Source organism: Chenopodium quinoa, unplaced genomic scaffold (genome assembly GCF_001683475.1).
Source record: "Chenopodium quinoa cultivar QQ74 unplaced genomic scaffold, ASM168347v1, whole genome shotgun sequence".
Taxonomy (NCBI): Eukaryota; Viridiplantae; Streptophyta; class Magnoliopsida; order Caryophyllales; family Amaranthaceae; genus Chenopodium; species Chenopodium quinoa.
The window spans coordinates 4,233,622-4,253,578 of NW_018744502.1; the positions used below are offsets into that span (position 1 = coordinate 4,233,622).

General features: G+C 40.8%; 2 protein-coding genes across 3 annotated transcripts; both read right to left on the minus strand.

Moving 5' to 3' along the window:
- Window positions 1-7,343: 7,343 nt before the first annotated feature.
- Window positions 7,344-9,124, minus strand: LOC110698237. The gene is made up of 2 exons (XM_021875635.1): window positions 8,905-9,124; window positions 7,344-8,677 (listed from the first exon to the last, which is right to left on the minus strand). Exons 1-2 carry the CDS (start codon window positions 9,122-9,124, stop codon window positions 7,344-7,346), a joined length of 1,554 nt encoding a protein of 517 aa, XP_021731327.1.
- Window positions 9,125-11,436: 2,312 nt separating this feature from the next.
- On the minus strand, window positions 11,437-16,427 carry LOC110698015 (protein TWIN LOV 1). Of its 2 annotated transcripts, none has more exons than XM_021875417.1 (8): window positions 16,246-16,427; window positions 14,937-15,597; window positions 14,056-14,263; window positions 13,895-13,959; window positions 12,799-12,878; window positions 12,595-12,650; window positions 12,426-12,489; window positions 11,437-11,805 (listed from the first exon to the last, which is right to left on the minus strand). In XM_021875417.1, the coding sequence occupies exons 2-8, from the start codon at window positions 15,511-15,513 to the stop codon at window positions 11,659-11,661; spliced, it is 1,197 nt and encodes a 398-aa protein (XP_021731109.1). In that variant the 5' UTR covers window positions 15,514-15,597; window positions 16,246-16,427; the 3' UTR covers window positions 11,437-11,658. The 2 variants fall into 2 exon arrangements, with proteins under 2 accessions (XP_021731109.1, XP_021731108.1); XM_021875416.1 differs by lacking the exon at window positions 16,246-16,427 and adding an exon at window positions 15,866-16,190.
- Between the last annotated feature and the right edge of the window lie 3,530 nt (window positions 16,428-19,957).

Sequence of the window (19,957 nt, forward strand, 5' to 3'; positions counted from 1 at the left end):
GCAAATAATGCTCAGTATCGCTTTGCCGAGCAGTTAGAAGTTTATTACGGCATAATGGAAGCCGATGGGTATTGGTGCCGAATGCCCACGGTGCTGGAGAGAATCTATCGGGCCCCTCCAGGTTATATTGGGGTGTATGTTCGGCAGCTGCAGAACGGGCTACGGTTTCTAGTTCACCCATTCGTCATAAAGTTCTGAATGGGTAAAATATTTCCCTGGCTCAGCTAACCCCAGTAAGCATCAAGAGAATCATGACTTATCTCTGGGTGTGCATTTTCTATGGTCTGCAGCCGAGCGTTCACTATTTTCGGTGCATACACAAACTGTCCCCGAACACCCAATCCAGCAAATGGCATGGCCGAGGCTGGTGGCACATAGAGGACGAGAAGGGTTACTTGACCTCCTATCCGAATGATACCTCGGATAAATTCTGGAGGGATCAATGGATCTGGGTGCGGGCCCCTTCGGATGAGAGACACCCTAATTACTTCGGGGGGCCTCACTATGTTAGGAAGCCCGACCCGTCTATGTCGAGTATCGGTGATGACGATTTCACCGAAGCGGATCGCCAGCAGATGGAACTTTTTGGCAGATCCTCGAATCCTGGCGTAACTGGCCGAATGGCAATTGTACCAATTGTCTGGCTGCCATGTTGCCATTACATCTTCCAAGAGAAGATGTTAGCAGTCGTCGGCCTCAGCCGAAGATACCAAGGTGGTAAGTGATTTGGCTGGGGCCGAAGCTTTTGCTTTCTATCTTTTAAGTTTTCGTAGTCCAAAGCTTTTTGTCTGAACTAATGTTTTGTTCTGACACTTTTTCAGCGATCTGCGAAGCGACCTCTGGTATCGACTACGAGGTGTTGGGGATAAGCCAGACCAGAGAGCCGATCACCAACACCCCTCCCATCACAGCCGTAAAGGATCGGCCACTAGCGCTGCAGGCAAAGAAGCTTGAAGTGGTCAGCGCCTTTGAGTTCCTAGCGCAGAAGCCCTGGTACAAGAAGCTTGACCCTTTCTTCCTGCACTCAGCTGAAGAGAAAGCTGCTGCTGAAGCTGCTGAAGGAGGTGACGTTGTACAACCACCACCCCCTCCATCCGAGCCTAACAGGGAGGAATATTCGGAAGAGGATACCGAAGATCTGTTCGGTCCTTCAGTAAGCTCCTGACTCGAAAACTTTTCTAAGTATAGAACTTCAACATCTTGTTCTCTCAAATTGTGAAGCATTTTTTTTAGTGTACGGCCATGTAGTTAGATATGCATGTTACACGTAGCTTTTCTCGAACTTGTATGAATATTTTGCTAAGTGTAGATCTTCGGATGCGTATCTGTCTGATGCAGTTTATTTTGCCAAAATTGTTAAGTATGTGGCTTCGGTTGAAACCTCTGTGTGCTTCTGCCTTCAGTTTGCTTGCTGCTGATTTTGTTGTACTTCTGACTTCTTTGATCTCTTACTCGTCTTCCTGCCCCCTCTTTCTTTTCTTCTGCAGTCCGAAGGAGAAGAAGTACAGAAAGAAGAAGAAGCTGATCCTCTTTCCGAGCCCACTGCCGAAGAAATGGCTAGTGGCCGAAGAATCCTTGTTCGACCTGGACAATTTAAGGCGCCAAAGCCGCCTATCAAGAAGCCTCGGCACGAGGAGGTTCGAGCCGAAGAAGTAGAGATGAGAAAAGTCACATCTCCATCTTGGGAAATCTTACTGGAGATTGTTGATCTGCAAACTTCTCCTTCGACTCCTCCTTGTGACCCCGGAATGTTCTCAGAGAGCATTCAGCAGGAGATGGACGCGCTGAACATTCCTGCCGATGGTACTGCTGCAACTCATGTCACGCCGCCTGTGACCGAATCAGAAGAGCCAAAACATGAAGAGATGCCCTCTATCTCGGCTGCGAATTCCTTCAGGAGCTTTCAGTCTTCTGACATGGGCTTTGGTTTAGCGCCACTGGTCCCTGTTCCCGAGCATGCCCGGGCCCTCTTTGAACTGAAGCGCGAGACTGCTAATGCTCACTTCGGCCATCTGGCCAACTTATCAGCACTGGAGAGGGCTAAGGCTTGGATTGCAGGCGCTGCTGCTGGGGCTGCCGAACCTCTTGACAAGGTGCCCAATCCTTTTGTGGAGAACCAGCGGCTGTTGATGCAGGTGAGTGCCCAACCCTTTCTTTCCTCTCTCTCTTTCCCTTCTTCTTTTTTTTTTTTTTTTTTTTGAGAGAATTTATCCAAGTATCAAGCCTCGGCTGACTTCCAACTTTGCAGGTAGTCCATAATCATTTCTTAGCTGTAGAAATGAATGAGGAGCTGCAATCCAAGGCTGACAAGGTTGAGAACTTGGCTCGGCTAGCTGAGCTGAAACAGCAGAGAGCTGAGGATGAGGCTTCAGCCACTAAGCTGAAGATGCAGCAGATGGATGAGAACTTCCAGCTCTTCTGCTGGGGCCTGGAGCAGACCGTCTTCCCTTGGATCGAAGAGGGCCATTCTCTGCTGAAAGAATATGGAGCTGACACCCTTGCTGAATTCAAAGCCTATATCGAGAGCAGAGACAAGGAAGAAGCTAAGAAGCGGGATAAGCTGATCGCAGACCATGCTAGCCAAATGGATCTTCTCCGCACTCAGGCCAAAGACAAGCAAACTGAGCTCGAGGCCCAGGTTCAGCGACTGCAAAATGCGCTGAAGGCTGAGAAGAATGTGTCCTCCAAGGCCTCGGCTGACCTCGCTGCTGCTAATGAGCTTCTGAAGACCAGGATATATACCGAGGCCGAGTATGAGGAGGGATACGAGAATGGCTGGAAGGTAGCTAGGCGGTTGGCCCTCCACATTGAGCCTAACATCAATTGGGATCAGGTTGAAGCCTGGTCCATGGATCCAGCAGACGCTCATGTGCATGAGGCCAGCCCAGCTGAGGTGGCGTCAAACTGAGCGTGAGGAAAGGGAGAGAGAAGTTGAGAGAGAACTGAATGCTGCCCATTCTGCTTCCTCTTCAGCCGATGCTGAGGCTCTGGCTGCTCCGAATGATGTTCCTAAAAATGCTGAAGCATAGGAAATCGGGCAGTCGTCTACTGAGTCCTGCGGATCAACGTGCAATTAATTTGAAGACGCCGCATCAACTTTTGCCAGTTCTCTTTTGTTTCAGCTCACCTTGTACAAACTTCTAATTTGTTTTTGTGTACTTTCGGCAGCTGTGTTTTCCGCTATGTGGGCGGCTGCCAAATTTGAATTTCTATAGTTTAAACATTCTGGATTTGGTTTCTATAACTCATACTCACTGTTTGTGATTTTCCAATCTTTATGAGTAGATGAAATAGAATTTCAGTTGTTTCTTCTTCTTTTTCCTGTTTTTCTAGCTTTGAACTTGATTGCTTTTCTCTGAAATTTTTTTTTTCAAAATTTTAGCTAAGTACAGAGCTTCGGCGTAGAAGTCTTCAGCTGATAATGCCTTTATCTATTTTACTTGGCTTTTCATGAAATTTTTCCATGAGAGCTTCAGATAGGAGCTCAGTATGTGAGTGTCTTCTGCTCCCCCCAGAACTTTGAATATGAAGTCTTCTGAGTTCTGAGTGCTATTGCCCTTGATCATTCTGATGTGGTCGAAGCTTTGTTGTAGCTTACGCACTTATGCTTATTCCTTATATATTTTTCCTGATTTTATTTCACCCGAGGGAACGACTACCTTAGACACAATGCCAGGGCAGCGATCATCTGAAGTATAAGGCATCATTATGCAATACTTCAGAGGTGCAATTGCCACCCGAAATTGACTCGCCGAAGCACAACGCATCATTATGCAATGCTTCGGGCATTTTATCAATTCCTATTTTCGGCTATGTCCTAGATGAGCCTGTGACCCCTTCGCCGAGAGCAGCAAATCTGTCCGAGGTACAGTGCATCATTATGCAATACCTCGAGGTTCTATCTGCCACTCTCATATCGGCAGGTTCTCCGGCTTGCCGAAGTACAGTGCATCACAATGCAATACTTCGGACAGCACCGGGTGTAAACCTTGAATTTTTCAAAAATCGGCAAAAACAGAAATAATGAAAGTAGAATAAAATTATGAATAGTTGTGGCTCAAAGGCCTTTCATTAATCTAAAGAGAATGTACTTACACAGATTTTTAAACATGAAATTTTCTAAGTACGTCTGCATTCCAGTGGTTTTTCAACTCAGTTCCATCTAACTGCCGAAGACGATAAGTTCCTGGTTGGAGCTCATCATATATTTCATAAGGCCCTTCCCAGTTAGCTGAGAGTTTTCCATGGATGCGGCTATTCTGAACAGTGGCGGCATTCCGAAGAACTAAGTCCCCAACTTTAAGGAGTCTTGACTGGACTCTTCGGTTGTAGAACTTGATAATTCTCTGTTTGTATGCTGCCATTCTGTCCCTTGCCGAATCTCGGATCTCATCTAGGAAATCGAGGGACTCTTTCATGAGATGCTCGTTTTCTTCGGCTGAGAACTGGTTGACTCGGAGACTTTCTGAGCCAATTTCCACCGGCAAGACGGCTTCGGATCCATACACCAATTCAAAAGGTGAATGCCCCGTCGCCTCTTTTTCGGTTGTCCGAAGCGACCATAGAGTTCCAGGAAGCTCTTCTATCCACTTGGACTTTTGATCTTCAGCTCTCTTTTTGAGAGCGTTGAGTATCTGTTTATTTGCAGCTTCGGCTTGGCCATTACTTTGAGGATGTCAGACTGCCGAGTATGCCAGCTTTATGCCGAACTGATCTGTGTACCGCCTCAACGACAAATTGTCAAATTGTCTTCCATGATCGAAGACAAACACCTTTGGAATGCCGAAGCGCGTGATGATATTCTGCTAGATAAATTTTCTGACAGTTTGCTCAGTTATGTTTGAAGCTGCTTCGGCTTCTATCCATTTGCTGAAGTAGTCAATTCCGACTATCAACCATTTTTTCTGGTAGGGAGCCTCGGGAAATGATTCTAAAATATCCAACCCCCATTGAGCAAAAGGGAGTGGATTCAAGATCGGCTGAAGGTCCCTTGAAGGCCTATGAATGACAGGTGCGAATTTTTTGGCATTTTTCGCATTTCCGCACTTAGTCTTTGGCATCTTGGATCATGGTTGGCCAATAATATCCTGCCCGTAATGCTTTATGGGCTAGGGTCCTTCCCCCAATGTGGTTTCCACATATGCCGAAGTGGATCTCCCGAAGTATGTAGTCTGCATCTGTTGGACCCACACATTTCAGCAGTGGGGCTGAGAAGGATTTTTTCAGCAGCTCCCCCTTATAGACAATGAACCTTGAGGCTACCCTTTTCATTTTCGCTGCTAAGTTCTTGTCCTCGGGTAGCGCTCCTTGTAGCTTGTAAGCCAAGATGGGGTCCATCCAGCTAGGCTCAGCTTCAGCGCATTGGACCTCAATTTCTGGGTCAATGCTTCTGTTTCGGCGCACCTCCACATAAATAGATCGGTTCAGCTCCGTAAGAGTTGAACTTGCAAGTTTGGAGAGTGCATCGGCTTGAGCATTCTGACCCCTTGGGATCAGCTCAATTTCAAAAGTTCTCAGCTTCGATATAACCGACTTGATCTTGGCAAGATAGGAGATCATAGAGGGCTCCTTGGCCTCGTACTCGCCCCAAACCTGATTAGCGACTAGTTGAGAGTCTGTCTTTAAACAGATATGTTCGGCTTCGAGAGCTATGCACAGTTCCAAGCCAGCAACTGCTGCTTCGTATTCTGCTTCGTTGTTAGAAGCCTTAAATGAGAATTTGAGTGCATACTCGAAGTTTCTGCCTTCGGGAGAAGTGATCACCACCCCAGCCCCCGAACCATTTAAGGTGGCTGAGCCATCCGTGAACACAGTCCAAGTCCCCTTCCCTTCATCGAGTGTTTCCTGGTAGGAACATTCGGCTAGGAAGTCTGCTAGGGCTTGGGCCTTGATTGCTGCCCTCGGCTGGTAGCTTATGCTGAACTCAGTGAGCTCGAAGGCCCACTTTGCGAGTCTTCCCGATTTTTCCACCTTACCGAGGACTTTTTCCAGCGGTTGATCTGTTAAGACCACTATTTGATGCGAGTCAAAGTAAGGCCTTAACTTCCGAGCTGCCACTACCACCGCATATGCAACTTTTTCGAGCAGAGGGTAGCGCGTCTCGGCATCAATCAAAGTATGACTGACAAAATAGATCGGTTGCTGAACCTTTTCTTCTTCCTTCAGCAGCACCGCACTCACTGTAGCAGGGCTAACTGCCGCATATAGGTACAAGACTTCTCCTTCAGCTGGTCTTGCCAGCGTCGGAAGGTTTGCCAAGTACTCCCGGAGCTGCTGGAAGGCTACTTTTTGCTCATCTTCCCATGTGAGCTCCTTGATTTCGGAAATTTCAGCGCCTTGAAGAAGGGAAGACCCTTGTCCGAGGCTTTTGAGATGAACATGGATAAAGCAGCCATCCTCCCAGTAAGACGCTGAATGTCCCTCTTTGTTTTCGGCTCGGGAAGATCCAGGGCTGCTTGAACTTTAGCGAGATTGGCATCAATCCCCCTCTTGCTGACCATGAAACCTAGGAATTTCCCAGACCTCACGCCGAAGACACACTTCTTCGGATTCAGCTTCATTGGGTGCTTTCTCATAGTGGCGAACGTTTCAGCTAGGTCCGCAACATGGTCTTTCGCCTCTTTGCTTTTGACGATGGAATCGTCAACATAGACTTCCATGTTGCGGCCTTTTTGCTCGGCAAACACTTGGTCCACCAGCCTCTGATATGTAGCCCCGGCATTCTTCAGGCCGAGGGGCATCATTTTGTAATTATACACCCCGGTGCTTGTAACAAATGCCGTTTTTGCTCTGTCATCGGGGTGCATGAAAATCTGATGGTACCTAGAAAATGTGTTCATGAAGCTGAGCAGAGCATGACCACTTGTCGAGTCAACCAGCTGGTCGATTCTCGGCAAGGGATAGAAGTCCTTCGGGCAGGCCCTATTCAGATCCGTGAAGTCAACTAACATTCTCCAGGTGCCATTAACTTTCTGAACCATTACTACATTCGCCAGCCATTCAGGGTATTGGCAGGGCTCGATGAACCCTGCGTCCAGAAGTTTCTTGACTTTGGCTTTGATTTCATGTTTCTTCTGAGCGGAGTAATTCCGCTTCTTTTGCTTAATTGGCCGACATGTGGGGTCGACATTAAGCTTGTGCGAGATGAGGTTCGGATCGATTCCTGGCATGTCAGATGCTAAGAATGCGAACACATCTTTGTTGTCCCGAAGGAGTTGGATTAATTCAACACGGAGGCTCGGATCGAGACCTTGTCCGATGTTGACACATTTTTCGGTATCCCCCTCGGTCAACTGGATTGACTCGGTTTGCTCATCTGACTCCATTGCCTTAGAGTCAGACTCTTATGGTTCAGGTCTACTGTCAATCTCAGCAGACCTTCCTTTCTTCGGCTGGCTGTCGTCCGAATCTTTCGGTCCGTCCGAAGAGCTTGCCTTTTCGGTCCCCAAAGATGCTTTCTTTTTTGGGGACCCCTGAGCCGAAGCACTTAGGCCCTTCGACCTTTTAGTACCCCGCTCCTTTTCTTTCTCTTTTTCTTCCTCATCATCCTTGTCGCTTCGGCGACTCTTGGATGGCTTGAGGGAATTACATTCTCGGGCCTCCCTTTGCCTGCCCAATATTTTTTCGGAGCGTCCCTCGCTTGAAACATAGATCATTGCTTGATGATATGTCGAGACGACTCCTTGAACATCATGGATGAGGGGTCTCCCCATAATGACGTTATATATTGATGGGGCATCAATGACCAAGAATTTGGCCATGATGCTTCGTCTTGCCCGGTCTTTGCCGAGGCTGACGGGAAGAAGAATCTTCCCATCTGGATATGAAGAAGAGCCGTTGAATCCAGTGACCGGATAAGGGACTGGAGTCAAATGCCTGCTCTCCAACTTCAGCTGGTCGAATGCCTTCCGAAAAAGTATATTCGCCCCGCTGCCACCGTCTACCAGTGTCCGATAGACGTTGTGATTTGCAATGCTTGTCATGATAACCAAAGGGTCATCATGGGGATACACCACCCCCATGCAGTCTTCAGATGTGAACGTTATGTTCGGCACCGGAGACTGCGGTTTCTGGAACTCGGCATGATGAATCTGATGGGTGAGGCCCCTCAGATGGCGCTTAAGTGCGTTCCAAGATATGCCACCGGAAATGGTCAGGATGTCATTGTGCCCTCCTTTGGGAGGTTTGTCCCTTTTCCGGTGATAGTCCAGCTCTTGCCGAGAATCTTTCTCAGCTTTCTTCTTTTCGCGGCGCTCCGCGACATACTTCTTTAAATATCCTTTTTGGACCAGCTCTTCGATTGGGTCTTTCAGCTGGAGGCAGTCCTCGGTGCGATGTCCACGAGATTCATGGAACTCACACCAATGGTCCTTCCCTTTCTTTTGATGCCAGGAAGGAGGTGGCTTCGGCTTTCTGAATCTCCCCTCTTCCCTCGTCGCACTAAAGATCTTAGTACGTGGTAAGGTGAGAGAAGTGTAAGATTCAAATTTCCCTAGGTAGGGAGCCTTATCCTTCTTCGGCTCTGCGGTCAAGGGAGGTTCTGAGGCTTTTGCCTTCCCTTTCCTTGACCCTAGAACTTCGGCCTGCTGTCCTTTTGGTTTCGCAAGCCCGGACTGAGATTGCAGCTTTGCCTTGTTCCATTCCTCGGCTCGGATGAATTTATCCAAGGCGTCGAGGGCTTATTCCAAGGTCTGCGGGTGATGCATGACCATGAAATCCAGAAATTTGCCAGCTTGCAAGCCATTCCGTAGTGCGAATATGGCCAGGCTTTGATCCAGACTTGTGATTCTGGATGACTCGTTGCTGAAGCGAGTCAAATAATCTCGGAGACTTTCGTCCTCCGCTTGCTGCAGGCCATGAGCTCTGCAGTAGTTTTCTCTCGGCGGTTAGCCGTGGAAAACTTACTTCTGAACTTATTGGCCAGGTCGCTCCAGCCCGTTACTGAGCCTTCCTTCAGCCCTTTGGTGATCCATGATTGGGCCACACCTTTAAGGGTTGTTGGGAAGTACTTGCACCAGGTAGCTTCGGACCTGGGGTTAAGGTACATATGCCCCTCGTAGGAGGCTATGTGGTCCTTCGGATCCGAAGTACCATCATATGTAATGTGTGCCGGAATTTTAACCATCGGCACATGTTCCTCCAGTATCCACCTTTAGAATGGGGAACTGGTTGGAACCATTACGGCCTTTCCCTTCTGCCGTGCCGAAGGAACCCTGCTTCTCCCTCTCAGAGAGGTGGATGCAGGGGGTGTCCCCTTGCGTGACATAGAGGGCTGAGACCCTTCTGGGAAGGTGAGGCGACTATGCACCCCTCCTTCTTTGCCTCCCAAGCGCTCATGAACGCTTCGGCGAGAAACATTATGGCTATCATGATGATCCCCGGAGTTACGAGCTTTGGAATTTTTGGAGTGGCCAGAGCCTCTCCTCTGATTCTGCCCGGAATCACCTGGATGCCCAGCCCTTCGGCTACCTTCCCCTTTCAAGGATGGAGCCTGCCTCTCTCCCTCGGTTCCACTTTTCCTCTTTCGATCATGCGATCTAGGAGGGGGAGAGAGTGACTTTTTTGTTGATGGGAAGCGTCCTCCCAGAGCATGCATAAAGTCCATGCACACAGCCATGGCCTTCATGACCTCCTCGGTTGACGGTCCGGTAGGAGGAGTTGAACGCGTGCTAGGTGAAGGATCACGCTTATGAACCTCACTATCCCTCGGCGAATTCCCATTTTGGTAATCCCGTTGGGAAGGAGATCCCTCACGCGTATTTTCTCCCCTCGGGGAGTTGGAAGCAGTCGGTTCGGGCGATGGGGAAGGTGTTCTACCGGCCGTTACCGTTATAAGACCCATCTTCTTAGCTTTTTTAGAGTTCTTTGCACTCTTAGTCATTTTTTGAGTTTGCTAAGATTCGTATGAGATTTTTGGCTGAATTTTTGTAAGTATCCCCACAGACGGCGCCAAAATTGTTTCGGTTAGAAAACAATGGACCTTCAGCAGGCCCTTCGGATGAGTGGAGATGAAGCCCAATTCGAGTGATAACCGAATTGGGGATTTCCTGCACAGCAAGGCAAACGTAAACTGGCCTCGGGGGGTGTACCGAGGAAGGCCCCTCCGATGCCGAAGTCAGTACGGATGCAAGATGATGAGAGAAAAACTATGCAAGAGAGTTTGTTGCTTGAGGCATTTAATGTGAATGAATGTAATTGTATAAAAATGAAAGCTTTTATACCTTGTTCCAATTAGATGAATAGGGCTTGGACAATCAAATGGGCTGCCATTTGATTGGGCCTTGCTATACCTGACTTGGCAAATGTGATTGAGGGTTGAACCTTGCCTTTTGGGCTTTTATTATTTTCATTATGGACTAGGCCCAAGTATAAGTTATTTGGACCCCAAACATAGACTATTGGGAAAATGTTATTATTATGTGAAGTTTTGCTAAACTAATCATAATGTATATGTCCATAATATCAACATTTTATTAATTTTGGTAATAAACAATGAAAGATATTAATGGTCAAAGTTGTGCCTAATACGTGTGCCAATCAAGCGAATGCACTTATTCACATTCATAGGGAGTACTTTATAAGACTAATGAGTTACTCCTCTCATTGTCATATCTCATCACATGATAATGAGTGCGACCCGAACTTGCTCAAGATGGAGATTTATGCGTTGTAGATTATAGGATTGAAGTACTTTTGTCATAACTAGTAAAGAACAACTTTGTAAGATTGAGAGGAGATAAAAACAAGTGCACTTTTAGGGCTTTATTATTATTATTTTTTTAAAAAAAAAAACGAGTACATTCTGGGTTTGTTTAGTTCACCTTATTTTTGCTTATCTTATTTGGTATGATCTGATCTGATTGTCTAATTTGACCAAACTTTGATCTTATGTATACGATAATCTATAAGAAAAAGTATTTCAAGTAGGGTCTTATTAGATTCGTGATAATGTGTATTTTATTAATATATAATTTTCATAATTTTTTTCATTACAAAATCAAAGATATATAGCAATAAAAGACCTCACATTAAACGATAAATTGTGTTAGAACTTATTTTTTCTGATTTGATCTGAACTGAACTTATTTTTTTCTGAAATAAGTAAAAATAAGGTGAACTGCTTGTAGGTATCTGTAAAAATAAGTAAACATGGCCTTAGTCTCTTACATAGTCTAGTGCTAGGCGCTAGCTAGAACTGCTTGTAGGTATCAGCTCAATAGCTCATCACTTTCTGACTTTAGATAGTACTCCTTATCACTCCAGATTTCTCACCTTCTCCAAATTCAAAGTATTTGTTAGTAACTAAGCATTAACACTGCGGTGCTACCCACAGAGCTCTATCAAAACAGTCTAAAGGATCCTTCCTGTCCTCCTTAACAAAATTTAAAAGGCAATTCGCTGTCCTTAATTAGAATGAATAAATAGACAAAGCAGAAGTCGATAATAAGAGGCAAATTATATATGTGGTATGCATTCTGTAATCTCGATTTGTACAATTCATCTGGATAAATCAGAAATATGGTAGTGTCTTTTAAGCTGCAGTCCTGCAACGTGATGTCGATGGAGATTACAGAGAACTCAACTAAGATATATTACAATATTGCAGAGGCAAAATTTGAGCACAAAGCCCTGTGCCAAAATGCAGGATGATCGCTCCTATCATCTAGAAGAACCAAGACCCATAGTTGCACTCCTTACAGCAACTTTAACTGCAGCTATAGCACCAAGCTGCCTCAATTCTGCGTTCAATGCTTGTCCATCTTGATTTATACAATCTTCCATATGAACCTCGACAAAGTATGCTACCTGCAAACCACAAAGATTGGGACAATGTAAAATTAAGCCTTTGATCCCAACAGAGGAAGATAGAGGATTACAGCAAATTAACAATATGCCACTTCAACTAGCAAACATGGTGTAGTCTAGCAGCACAATGTTGCATACAAGTGAATAAAACACAGAATTTTCATTCCTTCGATGTCATTTAAGCACGATATTGAGATCCCATAACATTTTTTGTTCCCAAGTTCAATTGGATGAGCAAGACTCCAAAAGCAGTCCTTGTACACAACAAGATGGAATAGTTAGGGTGCAATATTTGAACCACGGTAACATAGAGTACTAAACAAACATTAGATAAACAGGTAACAGCCTTTTGCAAAGCACTCGTCCGTAAAACTGAAGGACAAGTCATGTATTATACACCAAGACCCCTTGTCTGTAGGCCAAGGGGTCTTGAAACCAAAGTGGCCTGCATAATTGACCCACAGGTTAAGGGTGAAAATCTGCAAGAGAACACAGTTTAAGCTAGGAGTTCTGCAAGCAATTGAGAAGCTTGAAGGAACTGAAAACTGCTCTCCAAAAGCGGAATTAGCTATTATTTTTTCTTAGAGCTATTTAAAAAATTAAGAAACATTTTAAATTACCTTTCCAGAAGCATTTCGCACAGGTGATAAATGAAGTAGATTCCAGAATGAAGTCATGTCTTTTCTGAAAAGTAAACCAGCCAACAAGATTATCTTACTGTCCCAAATATCTAGAGAAGCTGTTTATCAATAATTTAAACTGCTGTACAATACTAATTAAGGTACTAACCTATAATCTAGGATTCGCGTTGTGCATGGCTTGCTATTCTGAATGCACTCATATATCTGCACAAAAAAATGGTACCAGTAATTCTTCTCAGTTCCAACTTCGCTGGACAAGCTGAAAGGCGTGATTGAATGATTGATTTGATACACCAATAAACAAAAGGCAACAAACCTAACAATAAAGAAACCTGGTCCTAAGAGGAAATACCTGCAACAAGGTGGATGGATCCGTATCAGAGCCACTTATAAATCTATGCTTGCGGCCCAACACTTCATGTCTATCATAGCCTACACAGGACAACAATCAGATTATTCACATTCCTATTGATCTGACAAAATCTAAGTCATTAATTGCTTAATTAGCAGGTAAGCAAGGTGACTTTTGGGTGGACAGATGATCATATTGGATGAGAATGTTCCTAAAAAAACTACTCCTCCGGCCTGTCCATAATTAATCTTCATGTATTCCTTTTAAGAAATCCACAAAAATCTTCATGTTACTCAAAGTAGAAACCCACTCAACCCATGTGATGTGAAACCCTCCACTAACTCTCTCTCATACTTCCTCCGTTCTTTTTTACTTGGGCTGTTTCATTTATAACGTTTGCCAACATATAACTTTATCCATCAATATCTTTAATTCTCAATAAGACAAAATTATAAAAATTAGATATTGTTGTAGTATTTATTGAGGCGATTCTAACAAGATCCCACATAAGTATAGTTGTTCTTACATATAAATCATAAAAGACGGTCAAAGCTGAGGATCTGAATAGTGCAATAGTCAAACTAGGTCAAATAAAAAAGAACGGAGGAAGTATACTACTACATGTGGGTCCTCTTACCCACTATTATTCTTTTAAGAAATGCTTTGTATATTTATTCTTAATCCCCCACTATCTACCAAAAAAATTACCCCATCCTATTATATTCTCTTCATCATTTTGTAATCCCTGATCTGGTTTGAAATAGATAAACATGAATTTTAGAAGCCTCCTGCTCTTTTTAGCTCAAATCTAGGCTAATGCAGAATTTTCCCAGTTCCCTCTCTTCTCAGTAGTTGATTGTTCAAAGGAAACCATTTGAACACCCAACTAACTCCAGCAAAAGAAGAGCAGAAAGGGCAGATTAACCTAGAGTCACCATATGTGATTCAAATGTGAGTCAGAGCAGGAAGAGACAACTCTACAGATTGTCAATATACACAAACATAGACTAGATATCAAGATATGGACATGATAAAAGAAAATTCCAAAAGATTTAGAAAACTTGAGACTAATAGCCTAATAGTGACCACAACCCACCAGTTAGTTTCAAGAATGCTTCACTTGCATAAATAATGGGCATGCTCGGTAAAAGTGGATCAATTCTGAAAGCCAATGAAAAAGATTAATCAGATATTCAACGCCTATGCAAAAAATTGATTCATAATGAGCAACAACAAATAACAATCTTAACAACTCACAATACAAAGCTTTGTTTGATTCTACCGAGAGATGTTAGTAAGGCAGAATTTGGAATGCTCTGCCCCTCCACACAGCAACTCCTCTCAGAAATGGGTTTGCCCCGTAATGCACTGTACTGAGTTAGCACAGACAAAATATTGCTAATAGACGTAGTAGCTTTTTGCTTATCAAACTCACTTGCTTCACAAAATTCCTCAACCTCTACTCCTGTCAAGCACAATATAACACCTTAGAAGTTAGAAGCCAATCAAGCCATATATGAACCAAATTTTATACTGCACAACGAATGTTTGATGCAGACAGAATTTAAATCAAGGTTGTTTCAGATGAAATGAAAATGAACATCAAAAAGAAAATAACAATGCTCAGCTCGCTAGCTCATAAGCTTAGGGACTACTCCGTAGGTTTTAAGGTTAAACGGTGGAACAAACATTGTTCAAGTTACCCACAACATCATGACTATCAAAGAGAAGCTTCCAAGAATGCAAAATTGAGATAAAGATAAGTAGACAACAGTAGTACTGCAAAGCAACTCAAAAAAGCTATAATAATTTCCACGTCCCAGTCCAAATCAGAATATTGTAATGCTTCAAAATACTGAGATATATTGATATGCATTTAGTTAGCACATTGCAAAAAGCTATACGAGCTGCTAAAACATCATAGAGACATACACATTCTAATGTCATATGCACACATTAAGAACTGACCAAACAAGCACAAACTTTAAGCATGCCACAGTTGTAACCATTAAATGTGGTTAAGGTCTTAAGGATCTTACTGATGAATAAGCTCCTAATACAAGCAGACTTGAGCTGAATTAAATGATGCAATCAAACAAGCAACAACAATAAGCAAATATTTGGTGGCAATGTCTTACCTATATCCGAGTCAAAAAATGAATCAAATGCTGTGCTATGACTCAATTCAGACACAGAATCCGAGCACACCTCTCTCCTACAAGACCCAAGCAAAAATTCACGCGACTTAACCCCATCTTCACATAAGCAAAAATCACTCTTACCATGTCTACTAGAACGCAATGGCTTCCTTGAAATTGGGAGTTGAACAGCAACAAAATGGATTACCCTTCCATCCTCCCCACTAATAACCGGACTCATACAAAACAAAATCCAAAAGGGTGTCCCATTTTTATGATAATTCAACAAACTAACTTGAATTGCTCGTTCTTCACGAATCGCCTCTCGAATTTCCATCACTGTCATCCTACTAGTCCCTTCCCCCTGAAACATCCTCCCATTTCTCCCAACCACCTCATCTCTAGAATATCCAAACATCTCTAAAAAACCCCGGCTTGCAAACACAATAGGGTTACCAGATATACAAGGATCAGTTATAGTAAAATTACAGGGCAATTCATCTAAAGCTTCATAAACCCAATTTGAGTAATGGGCATCAACAGATTGATTAATTGCTAGTTCCAATTGTGATTCCATAATCCTATCCCTTCTTTTCTTACAATGAAGCAACAATCCAATCCCATCAGGCAACTTAACCAAGCAATATCTTACCACCTAATTCTGTTACATAGTACAACAACAGCAATATCAATGCATTAATACCAATAAATTCAATGGGATCCGCTACATAAACCAACGATATAATCTCTAGCGGTTGTTTACCCAAAAAAAAAAAAAAAATACTGTTAAATAGTTGTTCAATCAACAAAAAAAATAACTACTCCTTACATAACAGATACAAGTATATATTTAATCAACTGAAAAATTAAGAAGATTAATACAATAATAATATTTTTAATTTATTTTTATAAAGATTGAAAGGGTTTACCTTTTTTTATTAAACTCCCTATGCAAGGATTATGTTTGTTTATGGTGTGAAGTTTAAAGTGAAAAATATGGACCCATGATTAGTGGAAATGAAAATATCTGATTAAATATGTGGATTTCAACAAGTAATACAAGTATTAGATACCCATAAAACAAACAATTGCTTCTGGTTCATCAATATGAAACGGAAAAATCAAAACTTTTTGTAATGACTGAGAGAGAGAAAAAGAGAGGAAGACTTTGGTTTTCTTATAAAATTGAAGTAGAAATTATATCACATGTAAAAAAAGAAAAAAAAAAAAAAAAAAAAAAAAAAAAGAAATATATGGTGCAATGTTATTCAAAATCATATACGAAATATAAAGTTTTTATGTGATTCACCTGGAGGGGGAGAATTGTGGACCAAAGTTGAAGTTGGTGATGATTGAATGTGGAAGTGTTGCTGGGACTCATATAGTGTTATGTTTATTTTGGTAACATTAATGGCATTTGGATTAGGCTGATGCAGATCTGAGTAAGCTATTTTCGATTATGTAACGATATTAATACTGGGGGAGTGGGGGTGTTGCCGTCCGGCCCGAATTAATACTGTATCAATTATGAGCCAGCTAAGGATAAAGTAGAGAGAGAAATGTTAGTGATTTAAACCTTAATTAACCTTAAAATATAACCTTAAATAATATTGATTGTTCTCTTCAGTAATATTTAGGTTCTGTTCATTATCACTATCAATTTATTACTCCATCCGTTCTTGAATAATTAATACACTCAAATATGACACTTGCATTAGTTTTACCTTAAATATATATGATTAAACATTAGTAAAAATTACTACTTGTTTTAAAAAATTGATATTATAAATCTTTATATTAGTAACTATTTAACAATATACAGGATTTTATGCTAAAATTTGTGTTAGTAAACAAACGACAGTTAAAGTTAGTACTCCCTCCATCTCATAATACAATGCCTCTTTTCCTTTTTGTGTAAACCAAAATACATTGCCTCTTTCTATTTAAAAGTTGTACTTATTGACATTATTATCCTCTATTTGATGAGTTGTCATTTTTTTCCTTTTTTTTGTACTTATAACATCAATTTCCAGCACTTTCTCTCTCTATCTCTTCAATTATTCCAATCACTTTTTCTTTCTCTCTATCTCTTTCTAACCCCACATGTACATATTTACTTCTATTAATTAGTTAACTTTCTTAATTCCCGCATAAAAATTCAAAGGTATATTGTATTATGAGACGGAGGGAGTACATAGATAGTGAAAAAAAAAGTCAAACGTGTCAATTATTTAGGACTGGAAGGGTAATCTTTTTTTTTGTTCTTGACTATTTATTAGCATTCAGGTCCCATTCGTTATCACAAACTGTTTTAAACTAGATTAGTCTCGTGCAATGCATGATTTAAACAAATAAAATATTCTAAATTTGTTTATTTTTTTCATACCAAAATTAAAAACAAAAAAATTTCCAAAACAAATAATACATCAAATATTAAAAAAATAAAATTAGAGCTCATAGAAATATTGAATGATGAAAGGGCTAGGGTACTTGAGGAAGAAAAATTAAATTATTATTGTTAGAAAGAATAGATTATTTTTCGGAAATTGCTACTATAATAATATTGTTGACCAAAATTTTAATAATAAAAAAAAATCATAAAATGATAACATCATTTATAGTTTTGGAGGGAAATTTTTTTAATAACAACATGACATGTGTCTAATTTAAAGATAGAATGATGTCAGCGGTTGCTATTTTAGTATTAGTTATAGATTTTTGGTGACATGGCTTAAGCTGTATAGTAATCTTAAAATTAGTCTTAATTGTATTAATCATATGTAAATTTTGCAAACTAACAATAAAATTGTTATTAAGGTTTTTGATCGAGGACCATTTCCAGTAAATTTTTGTCAACTTTGACTTCAAATCGGACCCTTAAGAACTAAATAACGTTCTATACCATGATCTGGGAACCATGAAGATAGCCCGCCACTAGAACTTGCTCTCGCTCCGCTCGTTCCCACCTGCCCTTATCCCTTCTTGTAGCCAATCATAATGAAAGCAGAGCTTTCGATGACACCAGTCTTGGAAACTGGCAACGATGAAGGAGAGGCTAGCTAGAATCGCTTGCGTAAAAGGGGTTCAAGAATCAATTTTCTCATGTAAAACGAGGTGTTTCTTAGCATGTTAAACAAAGCATTTTCGATATATTTTTTATCATTTGACATCAAATCAGACCCTTAAAAACCAAAATAACCCCCCCCCCCAACAATTAGTAGTTTGACATCAAATCAGAACCTTAGATTTTGCAAACTAACAATAAAATTGCTCTATGAAGGTTTTTGAGGATCATTTTCAATAATTTTTTTGTCAATTTTGACTTCGAATTAGACCCTAATTAAGTAGTTTGATCAAATTTATTTCAAAAATTTAGTTGAAATATAGAGGTATTTATAAAAATATCAAGGGTTTATATGGAGATAATAAATTAAAATTTTCACATAAGTTGCACACTTAAGAGTTACAAAGCACAACGTAAGAAGTACATAATGAAGTTGATATGTACTCCCTTGTTTTGGACTGAGAACGTATATCAATATTAAACTTTGAACAATAATTTCTTTAATTATCAATGAATATAAATTATAAAAAGTTAATATTTAAAAACTATAAATTGTGAAAATTTCATTATGTACCCACATGGCCACATTACTATATTTTATTTTATTATGTATAAAACACTTATATTGGTAAAAGTGAATTACGTAAATAGTGTAGAAAAGTTAACATAAGACACTTGAAAAATCTAAGGAAGCATAAAATTATTGTATGATATCTTCTCAAGAAAAAAAAAAGTTATGACCATCTTAGACTTTGAGGCGTGTTGAGAATCTTAAAGATCTTTTAATTTTAGTATGTGTTCACACTTTTAGAACTTTTGAGGTTTGCTTTAGGGCATATTTGACGTTAACTATATTGATCAGTTGTTAACTAGTAGTTGTTTGCATTAGTTGTTTTAACTAACGGATTATAAATAATTGTTTATGTAAAAGCATTTGGTAAATTATTCTTAGTTACGTTATTTTAGAGTATAACCAACAAAAAGGTTAAAGACTTTTTCAAAAAGCTCCTCATATGAGCACTTTGGACTCAAAATGCTCTTTCAAACAACTCTTTACCAAATATCCGAAATAGCTTTATGAAATGTTCATATACAAAAAACTCATAACCAAACACCCCCTTAGTTATAAAGCTTAGTGGTAGAGGATTAAAGGGAGAAGTTGAGATAGATAGTTAAATTTTGTTGTAGTTCTTCGAATGCTTAGAAGTAGCTAGTACGATTAATAACACTTCTCTCATAACTCCAACATTGTGTTTGTACTTTCCCCTTGTGATTGCTCATATCATAACCTAGTCTTTTTTCATGAACATATGTAATAAAAACTCACCATCAATACTCATCTAAAGCACCAAGCTAAGCTTGGTCTAGTGAATAGTAGGTTCAATCCCTACTAAAACACAATTTAGGAGAGGAGATTCCCTTACTTTCCTCCCACTCTTTCAAATTGTTTAGTTCATTAGCTTGATAAGAGTTTTGGCCCGATAGACTCTTTATCTTACCTAACCAAAAAAATAAATTTCCATACAACTTTTTTATTGGGACATAAACTCCCGTAAAACTTTAGTGCTCTAGATAAATGAGACGAATTTTGTTGGACAGAGTGAGTATTAACAAACACAACTCACATTAATTTTTGAAAAATGCAAATTTGGGTAACAATAATTGGGTTTAGTTCAGTTTTGGAGAGGATGATGATTCGATTAGAGTATGATCCAAAGAGTCTAATAAAAGAAGTGAAGCAGTCCGGCCCGTGCCAATATGGCCCGTGTTCTTAGCAACAACTTCGGTCCATACCTTTACAAGGTTACACTCTTGAGCTCCATATTCTCCATAAAGCACTTGCAAAGGTTTTTTTTTTTTTTTTTTTTTTTTTTTTTTTTTATGAAAATAACTACAGAGTATCAAATTACTTTATAATATAATCCATGAAGCAAATTTATAAATTCAATTCCTTTAC